At 39.9% G+C, this 22,061-nt stretch overlaps 1 protein-coding gene and 1 long non-coding RNA gene across 8 annotated transcripts in view; one reads left to right on the forward strand and one right to left on the reverse strand.

Moving 5' to 3' along the window:
- The window catches only part of NTNG1 (netrin G1), a 150,771-nt gene that overhangs the window by 58,826 nt on the left and 69,884 nt on the right, over nt 1–22,061 (forward strand). For all 7 annotated transcript variants that reach the window (XM_053950602.1, XM_053950599.1, XM_053950597.1 and 4 more), the window contains exon 3: nt 6,326–6,966. In XM_053950602.1, the coding sequence (XP_053806577.1) occupies nt 6,326–6,966 (641 nt within the window). The remainder of the gene's footprint in view (nt 1–6,325; nt 6,967–22,061) is intronic.
- Nucleotides 10,941–17,475, reverse strand: LOC128792309 (uncharacterized). The gene is made up of 4 exons (XR_008432362.1): nt 17,278–17,475; nt 16,541–16,676; nt 12,610–12,708; nt 10,941–11,012 (listed from the first exon to the last, which is right to left on the reverse strand). It is a non-coding gene; the product is annotated as an uncharacterized LOC128792309 (long non-coding RNA).

The following is a 22,061-nucleotide window of genomic DNA, read 5'->3' on the forward strand; positions in this document are numbered from 1 at the left end:
GACGGGCTGCTTTAGCCAGGACAAGTGCCACTGTTCTGAGAGAAGGAGATGTTATACCCCCTGGGATTTCAGTTTCTTAAATCCAGGTATGCATCTGGTATAAAAGAAACTCAGTTTTCCTTGGAACATTTGCTGTATTGTTCAGCCAAAGCTCAGCACGGTGGGGTCCCAGCATCAGGCATGGCATGACACTGCAAAAGCTATAAATAGGAAAGTGATTATGTTGCCAGATACCTGCTGATGCAAGAGGAAAACACCAATATTGAGCTTCTGAAATAACAAAACCACACTGGGGTCAGTGCCAGTAAGATCTGCATAAGGTTATGCCAGAAGGATCAAGTGGCCAAAGTTACATCAGCAAGGTTGCCAAGTCAGAGATAGTTTCAGCAGCAGAAAGCTACCAGTGAGGAAAAGGAGGATTTTCACTCCCCCGAAGTGGGTAGAAATATTTCACAGGAAACAAAACTCTATTTGACTCATAGAGTAAATTGAAAATCATTTTCAAAAAGTAACTAAAGTTACTAAAAATAGAGAATGTTCTGCTAGGAAGTAAATGCCTTTGGCAAATGCACCAATGCATTTGGTGCTGCAAATATTAAATTGTTTCCTATGCAGCATTTTCAATCCATAGTATTGAAAAGAGGCAGTAATCTGAGAACTGCTCTGCATGCCAGGAATACCTTCACATGATCTACAAAAAGGCTTTGCAAGCAACAGTACAATATAATCAGGGATTACTGAGTTTATCATGCAAAAGCATTTCTCTCTAATTCTGCATCTATATGTAAATTTGGTATAGGATTCCATACCTCGTGGAGGTGTTGTCATGAAGCATAATTAGCTAGGTTTGTGTGCCACACAGCAAAGTGCCAAATTTTTAGAGGCTTAAATATCTTTTTTAAATCTGAGTTACAAGGGCCTTCTTACACCAAGTTTGTTTCAGGATCAGGACCATAATCTACAATGAACTTTCAAGCTTAAAAGTGCATGAAGTTGTTAAGCATTATTTTCTATTTTTGTCCAGTCACATCCTCCCTGGTTTAATCTTTTTAAGTCTCCCCAGAAGGTATTGATTTAAACATGCTTTTATTTTCTTTTTTGCTCATTTTGAAGAATGTACATTGTTCAGCCTGCAGCTCAGAGTTCAAAGTGCTAGTCTGGGCATCCAGATGCCCTCGCCTGGGAGCTAAAGAGCATCAAATCTTCCACTCAGTTTTTAGCACTTTTTCTTTCTTAACTTAAATCACTTTAACTTAAAATGCTGTCACTGCAGTGATGAAAGGCTGTTGATGGTAAAATGTTCTTGTCTACAGCCATTCCTGTCATCATCACAGCAATAATTCTGCAGACATTGACCGAGATGCTCTCAAACCAGCTAATGGATGTAGTGGCTTTGATAACATCAATTATCATGCACCAGATCCTGGGCCTTGCCAATCCTCCACCTCACTGACTGTTTGCCCTTACCAGAACAACACCTTATTAGGTGTAGTAGTATCTCACAATTAATGGTTTCATAATCTGGATCTATCATGGTAAACAAGTAATTCCTGGTTAGAAACCACATGCAAAATGTAAGTATTAGGGCAATGGCTGCTGCTAGCTATTACTGTCTAATTAATCACCTACAATGTACAGCATGCACCAAGTGAACTAATTGTAATGATCTTTTGAAAAGGAGAACAGAAATAGTCTATTCTTTCTAAAAGTGTGACTTGAATGTGGTAATTTACCACACAGCCACACTCCAGACATAAGTGAGGCTGTATTTATTTCTTGTCTCGTGCATCTGATCTAATTACCTTGTGGCAGTGGTATAAACATCAGTTGGAGTGGTTCACTTCTTGAAAATTTATTTTGGTTCTTCTTATAATCTTGGCCAGCTTGACCTCAGCAGTTTGAAAATGCAAGTTATAATCCTCTGTAGGGATTTAATCAGGTGTCCATTACAGCATATAATCTGTGATACAGCTTCCAGTATTCATGCTACAGAAGATTTAAGCCCCTTTGTTCCTGAGTGAGAAAGTCCATGAGGTCTTAATGTGGACAGGGAGCACATTGCAAGAAGCAACATCTTCAGTCAAACCCTGAGCCTGTGTGGGTGCCACTGAGGAGCTGTACAGGTGAGAGACCAGAGGCTTCACCTGAGAAGCAGCACTCAAACTTCAACCCTCGAACAGCAGCTGCAGCACTGCTGCTGCTCCTCTGGTGACATTCAGAGGTCACACTGCTGCTGGACATCTGTTTTTGACCTAAATCCTCACCCTAGGGTCACTGTGCTGTTCCTGGAGAGGCTTTTAGTAGGACTGGCAGACTCCCAGCCCTGGCAGCCCGTCCCAGCCAGGGACACTTGCAGAGCGCCTCCAACACCAGTATAAAAGTTCGAGGTGGCTGGCACAAAGAGACATTGCTGTGTGCTAAAACAAACTAAATCCAGCTAGTTGAGGGGAAACCTACTGGGACCAGTCAGCCCTACTCAGGAGCTTCTCAGGTAACTCTGCTTTTTCCAGCCAGGGCTGAATGTGATCAAGTAATGTGATATGGCCACATGTCCTCACTGTGCCTGCAAATCAGGTACCTCCTCCTAAAGCCAACACTTAGACTATGTCAGTAGTTTCAGTAATATTTTCAATTCCATGAGCAGCCAAAACCAAAATAAATAGCAGCTTAATTGGCCTGCCTGCAAGGAGCTATCTAATATCAATCTCCCATTACTGTACAGGAAAACAGAGGGTTTCTTTGAGGTGGTCATGGTTGTGGTGTTGGGAAAGACTCAGCTACCTTTTATGCTAATTGGCACTAAAGTGTTTAGAAGTATTTATCAGTATTTAATTATTTAGAACTCGCCTAATGGCTTAAATATCATTTTGAAAAGTTATAAATATTTTCCACCTTGTCCTACTGAAGAGCTGCTTCTTGGAAGGCTTAAATGAAGATCTATTTATGGCTGCCTGCTAGGCACAAAATTACTTAGAGATGCTAATGCTCTGGTCCTTCAGATGGCCCCAACGCAGACTGAGCTTAGTTTTCACAAATTGGACAAAGTTTGTCTTTGTTTTATTCATTTTACTGAGACAAAAGTCTTAAAGAGGATTATTGTAGAGATCAAGGCATTAAAATATGTAACTAATCCCAGTTAAATTAATTGTTTTCATAATAACATGTACTGAGGGACATTTGTGTACAGTAAGACCCTTTTAGACTGTTTTGGTAATGTAAGTATGACTTACCATGCAAATTACATTTAAGATTAATTAGAAGCAGTTGAAAGTCAAGTTGCTAGCAGAGAAAATGGGAACCTGATTCCAAGCCTCTGAAGCAATAATTATGTTAAATATTTCAAAATTACATCAGCAATTGCTATGTCAGTAGACAGAGGGAAATTTACATAAACTCATAATTTCTCTCCTCCTGTTAGAATTCAGGACACTTATTTTATTGGCTTATAATCAGCTTTGATTTTTTTTTCTCCTAATTTTCTTTTTCAAGCACTTGAACTCCCCACAGGTTATTTTGGTGTCATCAAATCAGTCACCTCTTAAAAGAGAATTCTGTGCCATAAAATTAAAAGAATAATTCAGTTTATTGGTGAGGATATACCTGAAGCTTTTACTAGGATTCTCATTTGCAGTGATGTCTTTACCCCGGTGTTTCAGTGGCAGGTTGTGGCACCGCTGTTACCACTGGTAAGAGTTTTAGGTGCAGGACAGGACAGCACTGTGATTCTGACCTATTTCTCACAATACTCTGCCATTAATTGGAATAGTCTCATCTTTCCCTAAAAAGCTCTGTGCACAGAGTTGTAGACTGCATTTCAGTTGCAAGCTAGGGCTACCAGCTCTCAGTGTCATACTGCATTCACATTAACTTGTGGGGTGTTTTTAGAGCCCTTTTCCCAGTTATTCTCTGATTGTGTTGGCACCTCAGCTTTTGCTAAAACATAAAAGATAAAAGGCAAAGGGAGTAAAATAAATCAACAAATATAGGGAAAGAAACACTACATCCCATACAACCTGGGTTAGCTGCTGGAAGTCATAAAACATGCTTCCTCCAGCATCCAGGGACTAAGGGATCAGAGTGGCTTTAGTTTTTAGCACAAAGAGTCACAACAGACTCAGCGGTTGCTTGTGGAGCAGGAAACTAAAGCCATCCCTCAGCAGTGCTTAATGCACCTGTCTGGCTGCACAGGAGCATTTATTTGTTGGGTTTTGATACCTGTGACTGCCCTGTGTAGTTGCTTTTGCCAAAGCAAACACAGAAGCATAAAGCATATAGATTAGAAGTACACAGATCTAAGTGACCAGATTTTTCTGGGCAACCTCAGACAGGTGTGACTTATGCAATCTGAGCATCTTCTCATAAACTAATATTTACATATAGCCAAAGGATCTGGAACCTTACAGATTTCACAATCTGTATATTTTCCCTGAGGGAAATAGGCTTGTGTAAGTTAGCAGATTCTAACATTTGTATCTAATATATTAAATGGAGCTTAAATATTTAAAAATTCTGTGTTTTCTCTCTTCTGCTTGAAACTTACTTTTAATTTTCACTGTTTTATTCAAAAGGCATAGAAATAGCAACCAAGAGCTTGAAATCAGAGCTGTAACATATTACAGACAAAATTTTACAGAGTATTTCCAGTTACAGCTGATTTTCAAATAACCCTTTTTGTTGTTGTGTAGTTTTTTTTTCCTGACTTCCAGTCCCAGTGAATCGTTGTCAGTTTTAGCACTCAGCTGTATTAACAAGAAAGACAGAGAAAGAAAATAACATTTTCCAACCCAGGTAAGAGGAAGTTGCCAGTGGGGAGGTCAAAGTGAGTGCAGAAGTTCTTTTGCTTGTGTTTCATGGGAGTATATCAAGGAGCAGAGCAGCAGCCAAGGTGGAAACTCATGTTTGAAACCTGTTTTCCACACTGGATAGCATTGAGTCACTTCATTGCCCTCAGGCCTTGAGATGGAGAGAAGTATAACTGCAATTATAAGAAAAGAAAAGAAAAGAAAAGGGTGATCATCATGCCAGGGCTTGCTCTCTTTTCAGGGCAGGTGCAGGGAACTCTGAATAATGACAATAACAGCTCGTTAATGACCTCATCGAGCTCTGCTAGGTACAGGCATGTGCATATTTTCCCCCAGCATGCTGACTATCAGTGAATAGAGACTTCTTCCACAATCTGAGTGTCAGATGGAGGGAAGGATACAGAGCAGCAGTTGCTTTCTGGAACAAACACAGAATGAACAAGTAGCAAAATACTAATGTATTGTTGAAAGCTGAAATTAGATGTACATGATTCAGTGCAGCCAACAGGGTCTGATATCTTGGCAACTGCTGCAAGATATCCCCAATCTGCAGACAAAATAGCCTTTGTGAAGAAGCAGAAGATTGTAGTGTGAAAGTTAATGCATCAAAAGGCCAGAAAGAGAATAATTCACTTTCACCTTGCTTCAGAGGACAAGCAGCAGTAAAAGCTGTGCACTATTGGCAAGCTTTCTTTGTTGCTGTTTTTAACTCAACCCTCAGTTCAAGCTCCAGCCACCTCGGCAGTGCTCCAGCTAGAGCCACTGACATCTCCCACCTAATCAAGTGCTGGATTATCTTGTCCTGATAAATTGAACCTGGTGCCTCATGAAAAGTCTTTTCTGAAGTACTTTGGTACCCTGTAATAAGATGGCAGATACCTGAATCAAGTCCCAGAGCTGACAGAACACTGTTTTTCTAATGGCTTTTGGTTGCAAGTGTAAATGTTTTAAGGCAAGGCAGTGTTCAGCTGGGAGCACAAGTTAAGCATGATAAATTTCCCACCTGTGTGAAAGGAAACTTGAAAGTGTACTGAATACTGGCTCATACTGAGTACACACATGCTGCACTGCTAACAAAATACACTTGCCCTAAGAATTAGTACTTTTTTGGGCAGAGCTCTGAGGAACATGCTTGTTTCAAAAAGATATTCTCTTTGGCTGCTGCATCTTTCTAAGAAGAGTTGGAGTTACTGAGCTATTAGAGACTTGCACACTGTTCTTAGTCTTCTGTGATTCAATCCCTGGTCCAAGTTGTTCAGGGCAAATAAGCTTTTTTCTTTCTTCAACATATACAAAGAAAAATGTCTACAGTGCAGACACAAGGATGCTCTCTATGTTGTGTTTGTACTTCAACAGGTAAAACAGCCAGGATGAATCTCATTAAGATAAAGTTATTACCTGCAGGCATTTGTTTTTTCTTTCTTGGCTTCCCTCCTGGAGAAAAGCAGTTCTCAGTCAAGAAACATCTTGTGTGTCACTCACCTGTGTGGTGCCCCTTGTAACACTGCTTTACTCTTTTCCAGGGGAATCCCTACATGTGCAATAATGAATGTGATGCAAGTACCCAAGAACTGGCTCATCCTCCAGAACTGATGTTTGATCTGGAAGGAAGACATCCCTCCACATTTTGGCAGTCCACAACTTGGAAGGACTATCCGAAGCCTCTTCATGTTAATATTACACTCTCCTGGAACAAAACCATTGAGCTTACAGATAACATAGTTATCACCTTTGAATCTGGCCGTCCAGACCAAATGATCCTGGAGAAATCACTCGACTATGGACGAACGTGGCAGCCCTACCAATACTATGCCACGGACTGCTTAGATGCTTTTCACATGGATCCAAAATCAGTGAGGGATTTATCACAGCACACAGTCCTAGAAATCATTTGCACAGAGGAATACTCTACCGGGTACATGACAAATAGTAAAATAATCCACTTCGAAATTAAAGATAGATTTGCTTTTTTTGCTGGACCTCGGCTTCATAACATGGCTTCTCTTTATGGCCAGCTTGACACCACCAAGAAGTTAAGAGATTTCTTTACCATCACAGACCTGAGGATAAGACTGCTTAGGCCAGCAACTGGTGAAATATATGTAGATGAGCAACACCTGGCACGCTACTTTTATGCAATTTCAGACATAAGGGTATACGGAAGGTAAGAGAATATATAACTTCAGAAACAGGTGTATGTGTTTGATTTGAGAAAGTAATCAAAACTGTTCATTTCCCCAAAGAAGATGATATTTTCTGCCAATGTTCATTGGAAATCTGGCTCAGCTGAAGGCCATTGCTGTCATACCAGAAGTTTCTGACTCAGTGGCACAAGGTCTGGGTGTTTGCTGGCACTCGCCTTGGATCTTGAGCCCTGGGTCTCACAGGCGGGATGGTTCATGTGTTGGCTCAGGAATTCACCCTAGTAGTGGGTCACTTTCTTCTCTTAGGTAGTTGGAGTCTGGTCCAGTGGCAGTTAACTAAAAACAGAGATTCTGTTTTATCATTTGACCTTTCTAGGCCTCTAATGTGAGCTGTGATTGATACAGCAGCCCTTGCACAAACCCCTCCCACTAGGACTGGCTGTGAACAAGGAAAGCCAGTCTTCTACTTTAATTAGCTCTGAAATGCAGAGAAGCGGAATTAAAATGGAAAAAACCCAATAGTCTTTTAGATCGACTGATTTGAGTATAACAAAGATGATTATTCAGCTGAGTTCAAGACAAATGGTTCCCTCTAGGGCAAGTGGTGGCTGGTATCAAGTGCTGTAGTCCCAAAAATAATAACTGCAGTGACATTCCTATCAGGAAATTTTGTTCCCAACTCAAACTAGCAATTGACTGATGCCCTCAAGCAGGAGGGTGATTCCTTTGTATGGGTCTTGGATTTGAAGTTGTTCAGAAGAAATAAGTGGGATCACCTCTAATAGCAATTCACTTGCCAGTCTAATATACCTTGTGTTCCTTCTCTGTTTCTCCTATACAGAGTTTAAGACTTCCTTTTTAAAAAACTTTTTTCTTTTTCTCTAAGAGAATCTAAGTATCAAAATAGACAGAAAAGCTAATCTATCTTGAAAGGCCAGGGACTTTCTTTGCACACTCAGAACTGAGTGAAAAAAAACAGAAACAGTGATTTTATAAAACTGTGCTGACTATATTTTTATTATTGCTATAGTGAAAATCATCAAAATGCATTTCTTAGGACTGCAGATTTAACATGCGGTTAACATGCCACTGTTAACTGTGTCCACACCAACTACATATCCATACATACAGAATTACTAGTCCAAGTTTGAAAATCTAAAATAAATGTTGCTGTTTCAAGAATTCTTCTTGCAATTCTCATTAGTTACATTGTAAATTATTTTTCAGAAGTCTCTTGGGAGGGCTAAGTGGATCATGAACAGCTTAATATACTGTTTGAAATAGTTTGGTAAAATTAGCCTCAATATAAAAAGTAACACCTATTATATTTTCTCCACTGGGCTCCCTCCACATAGGTTAGCTCTACTGAGGCATCATATCAAAGCTCAGGATTTGTAGTTCCTTAGGCTTTAAGGAAAGCCTGTTCCCCATCTGAAAACCCAATTGGAGCTTAGTCTGACTTCAATTAGATTATCATTACTTGATCAAAGAAAGCATCTGAAGGATTAAAAAAAAAGAGTGCATTGCATGCAAATTAGAAACAGAAACCTTCTGAGCACATCTGGGGCTCACCAATCTTGTGAAAAATTATCTGTAGAAATGAAGCATGACCGTACAGAGAACTTATCTGATGCTGATGCTTGTTGCCTGAATGCTGCAGTAATTGGACACGTGCTTTAAAGGAAGTATCTGATGTGTAATAGTACCTCACTAGATGAGATTCATGTGGATTCTTATCACTTTTCTGCTAATGAGAAGAACAGCTCTTTTGGGATTTGGTGCCATTTCCTTCAATATCTGGTGAGCCTTCTTGTTAAAGTCTTTGGGGCTTGCTTGCTGCTGAGCAGCTGTGGGGCTGCAATACACAGCCACTGGTTGTTTAGTTGCCCCAGTTGTAACTTGCAATGAGCCCACTGTTACCTAGTGTTAGGTATTTTTTGTCTCTTCCAGAAACTTTATGGCCTCTCCCCACCAGTCTCCCAATCAACATTCCCAGCATGTGCCCTGGCATGCCCCAAGCATGGGAACCAGTGAGGGGAAGCAATGGTTACAGGGTAGTTGTGCCACTGTTTCCAGTTCAGCTGAGGTTTCCAGCTCTTGCTCCTTAATTTAGAATGTTAACTAGAAATTGTTACAAAATTATTTTGTTTTGCTACCAAGATTCATATTCTGGGCTTTGAGACCCAGCTATTTATATAAATTTGGTAAGACTAGACTAGATTATTCCATGAAGGCAGGATACAAAGGGAAGTTACCAAGGAGCTTGTCATGTAGTGGATGAGGGATGCTGGCAGCTGCTTTAAAGCTAGTCCTTTTTCTGAAAAACATAACCTGTAGGTCAAGTATAGTTAAAATCACCAAAGCTCATAATAGCATATTTATAAAGGCAGCATAAAATGTAATTTGTTTCACACTGTGTTTTAAGCATCAATGACATTGAAAAGCATCTATCTTAAAGCCACTATGTTAAATATACAGGACTATGTGGTCGTTAATACTTCACAATGAATTATAGGCAGGAGATTTGCCCATTTAATATAGGTTTGTTTTGTCATTGCTTTGCATTTTGGTGTGAAATAAGCCTGATGTATGTTGCATTAGAGATGAAAACCTGTGTACTCTCAATGAATGCCTTTCCTCCTCTATTACCACCTGTTTATTCTTCTTCAATTTACCACTTCCACTGTGTATTTATTAAGGTGATGAAAAAAGGAAACGTGGCTGTTAGCAATTTCAGCAACCCCATTGTGCTGCCATTATTCAAGAAACCTAATAATCCACAAAAACTAATTCTGACTTACTGATGGTCTGCTTCACTAAATCAGGGTGATTTTTTCTAGTGAATAATGGACGATGAAGTGTGTCAGTACCTTAATTAAAGAGAGCCTCTCTTATTCTTGATCTTATTTTAATTTACAGGGTAATACTACAATAATATCACTAATGGAAGGTACATTAAAGGGCATAAAGTAGCATTAACTGTATTAAATTATGGCACTTGTGTTAATTAACTGCTGAAGCAAGATGGTCCTAACAGCTAGAAAGGTCAACTAATGCATAAATAAAGTCTTCTGGGATGGGAAGCTAAGAAAGAGCAGACATTTTCCCCTCGTCTGGCCTTGCTGCAGAGGATCAGAGGGTGTCCTGTGCTGCATCCTCAGGAAGGTTTCTTTCACTGTGCTGCCTGCAGAGTGGCCTGACCTGTCTGCAGGCTCTACCTGTCTTCAATTCCACATGAAGGACAGTCCTGGCAGTAAGCAGTGAGGTACAGCTCCCAGTTTTAAGCCTATTTTTGTAGAAGTTCACTAAATGCTGATAATAATTCCTTTGAAGTCAAGCTCAAGGTAGCAGATTTTGGATCAGACTGCTGAAGGTTTAACCATGTTAATTTTAAAGTATTTTTGCTCTGTTATATTGTCAGTGACACATACATTTATACACTGTAAATTAACTATAATTCGGAATGCTTGTAAAAACCGTGGTCCCAGTGGGTAACAGAATGACTGGCTGGGTAAAACAAAGGCTCTTACTGCTTTTGAATGATTAGGTTTTGATCTAAGAGCCACCAGTTTCTTTCTGACACCAGAATATCCAGTCTCTGCACAATGTTATTAAACCCTCTGGAATTTATTTTTATACTCATCTCGCCTTGAAGCTTCTGTATTTAAGCCCCAGGGTTTTCTGACCTCGTCTCAGCTGCGGATGCAGTCCCAGCTGCAACAGAAACCTCTAACTCATAATACAAATGAAAAGTAACCTCAGTTTTAACAGTTCCTTGCTCTCACATTATCTATTCTGCATTCAAATCCATCTCAGCATCTGAATAAATTAATCTAAAGGAAAATATATTTGCTGCTTAGGGGGTTGGAGCTTTTTTGTCTCCTTGGTCAGCCTGCCACTCCTGCCAGCTGTGAGGCTAAACTGCTCCTGAGGCTGTGCTGCATTTGGGGTTGGTGAGGGCCCTTGCCCTGAATGGGAGCTCACCCTGCAGCTTCAGGCACGAGGTTCCAGCAGGCAGGCTGGGCTGTACTGGGTCCCATCCTCTGGCTTATTCTGCAGGTGCAGTCTGTGGATGGATTAATTGGAGTAAATCTCTGTTACTCTGTCATACACTTGGCAACATCATATGATTATGTCCCTCTGTAATTTACCCAAAAGCAGAACTTTGCCATAGGGAAGATATATAATATATAGAAATGCTGTCGTTTTATTTATAATAGAAAATGTTTTAATTGATGTTCAGCTCAGAACCAGACCATCAATATTAAGATATGTAGGCTTCAAGCTTTTAAGGAGACAACCGAATACCATTCTTGACTCTAGTATTTATTTATCATATTTGAATATTCTTTGTTTTACAGGAACACTTGCATAAGTAGCTTTTCTCCTTTGAGATTTTCACTAGTATTTGAAGGGAATCTAGCAGTTTCTCTGATTAAATTATAAACTCATTAGAGAATAGGAAAGAAAAAGAAATATGTATTTAAGAGCATGTCAATTGATCTGTAAGTCCCAAGTGCAATTTTTGCTTTTTTAATATATCTACTGTAATATGTCACTAAGGAAAATGGTCCTTCATTTTCTGTAAGCAAATCTAGGATCATCAGAAACTGAAATAATTAAATGGTCATGGTGTTTATTCACACATGAGCAGTCTCCAGGGTTTTACTCAGTACAGGTGTCCAGGGTGGGTTTTACTCCTGCCTGTGTTCAGACAGCAGTGATTTCTACCCTCCATCCTGACAGCACAAGTCCTGTCCATCAGCTCAGTGCAGCCTCAGTCACAGTGGCTGGAAGGGGAGCAGAGCAGTGGAGCCTCAATGCTGTCCAGGACCCTCATTCTGTTATATGCTTTTGAAATCAATCCGTGAGTTTAAATCAGCAGGTTTCACTCAGCACCTTTGCTCATTAGCATCTGGTCATCTTTTCTTTTTTGCAAGACATCAAGTATTTCCCTACTGATCTCCCCCAGCTGTCTTTCAAGGAAGCTCAATATCATGCAGGATCAGGGATACTGAGGAGAGGCACCAAGCCTTTTTGTAGTATAATTCATTTTGCCATTGAATATTAAAGGAGTAGAGATAAAAATCCTGATGAAAGAAATGAGGATTTTTCTTTCTGTATTGCTTTGTATGCTGAGAAGCAACCCAAATAGCCTTTCTGAATAAATTCAGTGACTCCAGTAGCTTGCAGAAACTTTCTTCCCTTTAAGCTTTTCATTTGAAAAGAGTGCAATTTAATGCAAACACTGAAATAAGCTTAAGGATCTCCTGTATCACATATACAAATGATTCCTGGCACAGGGATGTCCTTCTGGTTGAAGTTAAAGCTGGAGTGGTACAACATATTATCACATTAAAAGTTTTAAAAATTCCAACTATTTCACAAGTAATAGGAACTACCATTTTTTTAAAAACATGTTAAGTACTGAAACAAGAGACCAGTTCTGATACTAGTTTCAGATGCCATCCTATAAATCAGGAGGAATTTGGGTGAAGTTACCCTTATTAACCCATTGAGTTTCAAATGCATGTAAGAGGAATGAGGGAAAACAAGGCATGAAAAGGAAGGGAGGACAGAAAAGGAAAAAAAGGAGGGAGGGAGGACAGAAGTCAGACAGCTATCCCAGCTTCTGTTTAAAATAAATGAGAAAAAACCCATACCTCTCAGTCTGTTCATCCTGTCTCATGTCCGTATGCTAGAGCTGATGTAAAGCAGCCAGTTCTGTTAAGTCCAGTGATACAGTCACACCTATTCAGAAACTACAAAGTGAATTAGTCAAGGTCTAATAGTATCACTATGTGGGGTCTTCAAGACCCTTCCTACCATTCTCTCTGGAGTCCCCCTCTAGGATTTTTGTGCCTCAGCAGTACTAGTGACCCATGCTCAAAGGGAATCATCACAGTCCCTATTTGATCACAGCAGGCTGTAGTGAAAAATCCTCAGTAAAACACAGGTGAAGCATATTGTTAACTGGGCTGAGCTACAGGGTAAGTTTTCAACACTGCTGTAATTATGTTCCCATAGATTATCATCTTGATCATGGAAAAGTAAGGAAAGAGCTACAGGAACAACTGGCAATGCTGCAATTTCAGCAGGCAGCAATACGGTCAGGGAAAAGGAGGCGAGGAGCTACACTGCAGGTCCTATTCCCAAGAGAAAGTCTGGCTGCTGACGCACTCAGGAAAGCAGAATGCTGGCTGCAGCCCTTTGCAGGAGAACAGGCTGTGTCCCAGGGGATTTGTGGGATATGGTAGAAATGAAAGGAAGCTGAGTAGCAAGAGGTGTCCTAATGACATTAGGAGGGAGCAGGAACAGCTGAACTTCTTGACATACTGCCACTCTCGAATGAGACCACCTGTAGTTTTTACAACATACTGAGTCCTTGGAGCCTTAGAGTCAGTCTGTCAACAGTACCTGGTTGCTCACACAACAGTTCATCCAGACTTTTATGCTGGAAATGCTGGTATACTCTGGAGTAACCCAGCTGTAGTTCACTATCAATTATTTTGACATGTCTGGGGTGATGGCCACCATTTTGAAATAAGCCAAAAAGTGAACAAAAACCATTTCAGGATAGGGCAGATAATCCATAATTCATACTGTAGGTTACATCTGATTAGGCCTTGGGACTTACCATGGATAGTGCGATACATGGCACATACACCTGCCCATATTCTAGTTGTGCAGGGCAGGTTTCTAAAGTTATGTTCTTCCTCTGAACCCTTGAGTCAATCTTCTGACTTTGATGTTCGTGTAAATGTCAGTAGTTGTCTGCTTGTTCCTTGCAAACTCCCTCAAAGACCTTTTCATTTTCTCTCTTAAATCCGTTCCTGTCTTTATGGTAGCTCTGAGCATACTTCCTCCCTGCCAAGCAGCATTCCCAATTCCACCCTCTCCAGATGTGTGTTGTCCTGTAATATGAGCCAATATCTGATACATTATGCTTTATGAAATACTTTGAAATACACTTAAGAAGGATTGGTAGAGAAGAACAATGGATTGTTATAATCTACCCTCTGTGCACCATCATTCACAAAATAGGCATGTAAGGGAGTGCTGGTGGAAATATTAATGATACCAATACTGTCTCAATGGTAAAGTGACATGATGGTTCACGTTTAACTGCCACCAGTATTTCTGTTACACCATACATTAAACCTAATAACAACCAAGAAGATTAAATTTTATTACAATAAGGATATATACATTGAGATATGCATCTTTACACTCAACTAATTAGTTACCGTCGACTGTTTTTACTTTGCTCAGTGACATGTGGTATATAAATCATTACAATATGTTAAATGCAAATGGTTGGTAATAGGATAACCATCTGCTCACTGTTGGAAAGTTAGCAGAGGAATATAGTAAGCTGTACTTCTAGTAATGATGCTAAACTCACATCCCTGAAATACCAAATATCTAAAAACAGCTGCCTCCACTAATGCCAACACTGCTAATACGTCTCTTACCCTTTTCATTTTCTGAAGTAAACCACATATTGTAAGAGGTAATTTTGTTCTTCAGCTTGAACTTGATTTCAAGGCTAGAGTCTGTAACAGCAATGTGAACCACCGTATTGGAGAGCCTGATGTTTTCCTTCTATTGTGCTGAGTACTTCTGAACAGCCAATAAATAATCAGGCTGCACACTTTTCTCAGGATATCTTTTCATCCACAAATATAATTAAACCCCCTTCCTCCCCTAACCCCAACTGCCAGGCCCTTTTTCAGGGATGACATTATTTTGTAAGTGATAGATAGGTGGCACATTGCTGTCTGGTAACGTATTACGCTGGAGACCGTCAAAGGGTGACTGCCATCTAATAACCCTAGGAGCATTAAAGATCACCACTGCAAAGAGGGATCAATTATTTTGCCACAGACATCTATTATCAGGGGCTGTCACATACCTTCGTAATGAGGTTTCCTGGATACCCAAGCCACAAAGTAATGCATTGGAAAATTAGCAGTGGGGCAAGAGTGAAGGACTGCCTGCCAAAGTTGAGGCTGTGCCTTCAAGCCAGAGCAGCTCCTTCATTCCTTACCCATTCAGTCATCTGCTGGTCAGGGTCACTATCACAGTGCTGACGTGCTGGCTCCCCCATCAGTAATATATTGCACTATCACCTATCAGAGAGATTAATATGTTCCTGTATTGAATTCCCAGGATGTGGCTCTCAGCACTGAAGAAGCTGAGGAATTAATTTGGCTTCCACTGTCTGAATGGAAAAGAAGTTTGTGATTTCATCAAAGTCAGACGCTAGTGCTGCCGTGGCTTGCTCAGACCACATTGGGAGCGAGGACTGGTGTTTGTTCAGGAGGGTACGTTTGGCATGGCCATGTCTGATTTAAGATTTTGCTTCCAGGGAAGCACCTGCAGGGGAAGAGGCTGCAGGAGAGCTCATTAGCCTGGCAGTTTCCCAGTCCCAGAATGAATTACAGAATAAGATGTGTGGTCTGCAGGGTCTCAAAAAGCTGTGCCATTGTGTAGGTGTGCTGTCCTGCAAAGCTTTCCAAGTTTAAAATATTACAAGGAGACTTTTTGTGCTAACACATTTTCCTTTGTTACCTTGCAAGAAAAGAAGCACCAGCTGAAGGCTGCACGTGTTTGGTGACTCCATTTTGATTCACAGTGAACACTTGCCTGTTTCAAAATGGGGTGCCTGCACTTTGAAGTTATTGGGAGCATTTATAGACAGGAATGTTGTGATGAGCAGCTTCATAATACCTCAAAGGCATGGTGCCAGAGCAGGGAATTTGATAAGCTGAGGTCCTGAATTGGATTCCAGCAATGGTCACAAGTTTTAGGAAGCTCTCATTTGAAATTGCAAGCAGAGGAAAAACAGGATTCTTTCTCTTTAATTACATTAGTTTTATTGAAGCAAAGCATTGCTTCAGTTCCCAGAATACTTTATATATATATTTTAATGCAAGTTACCAGATACAGAATGGTTGCAGGACTGTTTATTGTTTCTGACTTTTATAGGTGGTAAAACAGATTTTACTTATTTTTCCCTTCAACTCTCTTGTGCATTAAGGATCTTTAGATGTTGGGATGGTGTTTATTGAAATTGTCATAACCATAGTAATTTAACTTCATTGATTTGGTAATGGTTCTATAGTGCTTTGGTTTAGGCCTGTTCAGAAAAGCCAATCCAAGTACATGAACATACACTGGAGTCCAGGAAACTCTGGCAGCCTTTTGTGCAGGAGAGGAAACACGAAATTCATTCCCTCAGTATCTGATCTTTTTCTTTGGCCTTAGATTTTTCTGATATTGATTGAACTGTGGGCTGTTTCTTCCCTTAGACAGAGCTAGAGCTGTTGATTTTGCCATGTAAGCACAACCATGAATTGACTTGGAAAAGTTGGTTTTTTTTTTTTTTTTTTTTAATTACCATTTCTGGCCCGCAGTTAGAGCACAGCAGGTCCCACAACCTGCTGCTCCCTTGGGGGAGTGGAGCCAGCAGGAACAGGGAGCAGCAATGGCAGTTGGGCCAGGGGACAGAGCTGCAGTAAGACAAGGCATCTGTTTTGTCAGTGACCCACTTTGAGAAATCCTCCTTCCCTCATCCCACACCTTGCATACCTCCAGCTGTTCATTTCTCACTGTCTTTGATTCTCTTTTCCATGATGTGATCATCACTCCTTCAGTTGTAGTGCATGGGGAGTCGCTGCCCGAGTGGCTCAAAGAAGGAATGGAAACCTTCAGGAGGAACGTCTCCCTTTGCAATAAAAAAGTCAAGCTATTCTACTTCGTCAGTGCAGAAAATTGCTTATCATTTAACAAGCTTCATTAAGGATCCTGTGTTTATGGAACCATGCCTTCCTTCCTTTGAATGCCCCTGAAATAATTCTTCCAGCAGGACAGCAAAACAGCAAGGAGCCAGTTACATTTTTAATCACTTGTGTCCCCTAGGAATTGCAGTCTGCCAGCAAGGGCAGCTCCTTCCCCTCTGCAACACAGGAGAAGAATTAAAAGATGGGAAGCTGTGGTTTGAGAATGGTGGGTTACAGTTAATAATGAGCTAAAGATCAAATAATCTGAATGTCATTAACTACTAATATTCTGCTACTGAAAATGTTTAACCTAATCCAGAAGCTAGATGAGAGGGGGGGGTTGGAGCAGGGATGAATAAAGGGCTTCATCCTCCTTTTCCATTTGTTTTATTCCTGAGTGGTGAAGGGGGAATGGAGAAAGAATTGGATGAAATGAAAATTAAAATGAAAAATAATATTTCATTTCCCCTCTAGTGTATATGTCTTGAAAGAAAGTTTCAACAGTGTAGAACCCTTACACACCCAAAGCAGTTTGCATCATTGTACCTTCTCATCAGGTAGGTCAGCTAGACACTGCAGGAGTAACTCTCAGTGTGGTGATTCTTTCCAACAGTAATCCTTCCAGGTGGATGACAGCAACGGCCTCCATTCTGCCATGTACAAATATCTCATGCTTTAGACTTGATGCCTTAAAATACATATTGGAACTTTAGGGTTTTAAAGATACTGAATCACTGTATTGAGAGAGCAGATCCTGAAATACCTCATCTTTCCAATAACTGCTTTTGGAGACTAATGCTGACTTTGTGGTCTGTATGTTGGTTTGTTTGTCTGTTAGTGCTTCATAAAATATAGATGCTTTAAATAGGAGAGATGCGAGACAGCGATACCACAGGAATGACAAAGGGCTGTGTGCCTTGACTCAGGATATACTTTTAACGTTCCCTGGTTTCCTCCCTGTACAGTCATACCCATGGTTTGACTAACAAATGCACAAGTGTATGGCTGACATTCAGCCTGCTTGTGAGTTGTGGAGAGGAGATACATATGTTCTAAAGGTTTCATCCAAATAGCATCACTTGATGCATCACTCACAGATTTTTAGAGACATTTGGCATTTAAAATTAAATTATGTAACAGTGGTATGCTGACTCCTGGAAAAAATTGGAGATTTTGGAAATTTTGACTGTATTTTATTATGCCAGGGCATTTGAAAAATCTCTTGCATATATTAGGACCACAAAAAAAAAAAAAAAAAAGAGCTTACTGCCACTGAAAAAGATTCAGCAATTTAAAATGGGCTGAGTGTATGTTGTAAGAGGAGAGACACCTTTTGGACAGTTGTGCAAATACTGCTGAAATACAAACAGTTAATACAACATGAAGTCCGGTCTCAGTGTCCTGTATGCAGGAGCTTCCCCCTAATTCCTAACACATACAATGTGTACTTTTTATATCACCATAAACTTAGCACATTAAAAAAAAAAAAAAAAACCAGCTGCTATAACTACATTAATCAAACAAGAAAAGAGAAGGAATTGCCCAGAGGTGTAGGGGAGAGCAGGGCACTTGTCCTGCATTGCAGCCACAGGAGCAGGGGGCTGGTAAGGCTGAGACGGGGTACCTGTTTCGTTGGGGGTGTTCTCAGAGTTCCCATTCTGCAATGCTTGCATCTCAAGATAAACCTGTTACAGACTAAGACTTTTTTCCTTATTTTATAGAGTTCTTTACCTTCACAAGTAGGTCAGCATCTGAAAACCCAGAGAATATTATGAAGGGGTAAAACTGAGACAAAATACAGGAGTAATTTGCATAGGGAAAAAAAAAAAAAGAAGAGTAATAAAAATATTGTGTTCTCAAAAAAAAAAAAAAAAAAAAAAACAAGCTACATTCAACTTCTGTTAGATGAACAGATGCCAGAAGCTTGTCCCGTTTGTGATATGATTATATGGCCACTAAATCATTTGGCTCAGTCAATCTGCTATTTTTCATGATAAATCTGTGTATACCAGAATATCTACAAGTGCTGCCCTTTTTCTCTCCTGATGTTATTGCCCAGTTTGCAAGCAGAGAACTGCTTTAACAAGATCTGGGAACACTTCTGAGTCCTGCGTAATGCTTCCCCCTCCTGGCTTGGGTAGGTCAACAGGAGGAAATGCTGAGCAGGCATGAGAATAGATGAGGAACGACAATGAACAGCAGTGGTGGGAAAGGAGGTCATGACTGCTGTGGGCACCATCCTAAATTCCAGTGAGCTCTCTCCTCCTTCCCCTCTGCAGCCGTCATTGTCTGAGAGAGAGAGAGCACAGCTATAAACACATCAGACACAAACAATAACTCCTTCATCCCCAGAAGTACTACTTAGAAAAATATTTTCTAATGAAGTGGCCATTATGTTTTTCTTCTTGATTTTTTTATTTGCATAATTCAGGGAGTTTGTGATAATTATGCCCCAATTCATTAAAGATAACGCTCTGTGTCATGCAAGCATTTTTATAAGGATTTTCTCAGGGCATCATGGCTCTTCCTACTCATCAGGTCTACAGGACAAATACCTCTTCTTATTTTCAAAGGATGGCAACTCTGTCAGTGTGCAAACAAAACTCAAACAGCATACTTATGCCCTGAAGAATGCTTTAATGCAAGGAGGCTCTTGTTCACCATCTGACTGTCTGTGCCCCAAAATGGATCCTGTCCTATCTTGCTAGATCTATTCCTGGTAATAACCTCTGCTTGAGAAATAGATACTGCTAGACCTCCCTGTATTAAGGACTTCTGGTTTTTGTTTTTGTTTTTTTTTTTTTCCAAATCTAAGCTCTTTCTTTACCTGCATCTATTAGTTCTCAATTATTTTTCATAGAGCTATTTATTTAACATATGCATACATTTTACTTCCAGATTAGCTCAGTCTTTGAGAAACAGAAACAGCTTGTATATTTTCCAGTGGAGTTTAAGGCTGAAGAAGACTGCTTGACATTTCAGGGAAAACTGAAAAGTTTGTATAGGATTTTAAAAGCTATGTTATGGAAGATGGAATTGCTAAGGTTTGTTCTTCAGTATAAACATGTACTGATTGTTTCTGTCAGCAGTATTTCACTGTTGCTTTCCCCTACAACAGCCTTACATTATTCATAACTTAAAATCTATTCTTTAAATTTTCAGTTATAAGAGTTTCCTGGCGGGGGTCATAGAATATGAAGGGAAGTATTGATTTTAAACATTTAAAATATAAATGAAGTTGTTTAGTTCTTCTGGTACATGGAATATTATAGTCACTGGATCAAATTCGACCCCCCAGCATGCCTGTTTTCATAGACAACAAAAACATGTTCCTAGCCTCTCAGTGGACACTGCAGCATCTGTGTGAACATTCTTTGATTTACCCAGTATTTGCTAAAAACAAACATGAATAATAAATGTTCCAGAGCACTTGAAGGCCAAAAGCAATCACTATTTTATTCTAATCTGACATTAGGTCAGAATTTTAAGACTTTAAAATACAAGGGTTTAAAACTACCAGCCCTTTGTCACTTCAACTTCCCAAAGCAGTGTCAGCAACCTCTTTTCACAGTGACACACACACAAAGTCTCTTGTCCCATGTGACATAAGTTTGTGGCTAGGAGAAATAATAAACCCAGTGGCAGAGCTATTTTGGCACTGGGGGAAAACCAGCATTGGTGGTACCATGATGGGCAGGCCTGTATGTGTGCCCACACATGTCACCTACTCATGTCCACACGTGTCACCTGCTCGTGTCCACATGTCACCTACTCATGTCCACACGTGTCACTTGCTCGTGTCCACATGGCACCTGCTCATGTCCACATGGCACCCACTTGCTGCTCCAAGGCCAGTGGCAGAAGCCAGGTCCCCTCTGCCTTTCACCATCTGAGGTCCCAGAGCTCCTTTCCAGCTGCCTCTGCACAGGACTGCCCAGCTCTGGCCACCCACCTCTGAGAAGACCACATCAGCAATTAGGAGTCACACCCAGAGACAATCTAGGGATCACCTTGTGGGTGTCATCCAACTCAGAGTGTTCTGTGATTCTGCAATTAAATTATTCCCTTTAGATTTTTCTTTGGTAAAAAGCAAGTGAAAATGGGACCATTTATCACCTATCTCAAGCATTCTAACACTAAAAAGTATTCTCCCATCTTTGTATAATTCCTCTGACTTTAATACAACATAATAAAACATTTGCAGTTCTATCCAGTTTATTGGCTTCAAGATTACAGTAAGTATTGTCTATAATTAAAAAGTACTGACATATGGTATTTCTGAGAAAGAAAATAAGCTTTCTCTACACAAAATCAACAATTGAAGTGCATTAGTTGAAATAAGAATTGTTTTCCCAAATTAAAAAGATACACTTAGGACTTTATTTCCTAAACTGTTTAAAATTACTCCTAACATATAGCATTGTGTTTGTTGTGTTGTTATAACCAACAGGGCTAGAAATAGGGTGACCCAGTATCTCGTTTTCAGTATCTTAAGTTAGCTGTAGGATGCTAAGTTGCTTTTGGCATACTTCAGCAGCTCACTTTTCATAGAGTTTTCTTCAGCAGGAGAAAGGATTAGTATTTTTGAAGTATAAATTATTCACAGAAGAAATTTCTGTCTGGGATGGCTGAAAGTATCTTCAGAATTTAACCCACATTAGTAAATACTTTTGACTAATTTTTCGAAAAACTCAAAAGAAACACATTTTTTCTTTGGAAATATTTTTCTTAAAAAATTATGAAAAATATTCTAAAATGCAGTTTAAAATCTGAAAATAAAACTACACATTTCATTTGACATAAATGATTTTTTTTCCCCCAGTTTTTCTTTCAGTTCAGTCAGCGAGCTGAAAAAACCAATTACTTGCAATGGCACTACTGGCAAATAATTCTTATCATAATCATTCCAGAGGGAATTATTCTGTGACAAGGAGCTTATATTATTTGGAATTTAGAAGTTAAAAAAATGAGGCTAGCATGATAAACACTGAGAAATGTTGTTTTGTTTTTACACTTTTCTCTTTCAAGTTATGACTCCAATAGAGATGAAAAACCAAAAGGGAAAAAAAAAAAGGCAAAAAGAGAACTGTAAAAGCTCTATGTGTTTTAAAGTAGATTGGGAGTGCCTGCTTTGATAATAAGCAGCTACCAATTCCCAGTTGCTTTAGGTGGAGCTGTGAGGCCTAAGCATTTTAAAAGTCAACCCTAATGAAACACAAGAAAACACCAGGAGAAAAGTAGTTCTGAAATCTTTACTCAGTTTCCCTGTCCAGCTCTGAACAGGTCGTTAGGCACTCTCAGCTTTGCTGGTTTAATGAGAGAATGCTGGT

This window comes from Vidua chalybeata, chromosome 9, assembly GCF_026979565.1.
Source record: "Vidua chalybeata isolate OUT-0048 chromosome 9, bVidCha1 merged haplotype, whole genome shotgun sequence".
NCBI lineage: Eukaryota > Metazoa > Chordata > Aves > Passeriformes > Viduidae > Vidua > Vidua chalybeata.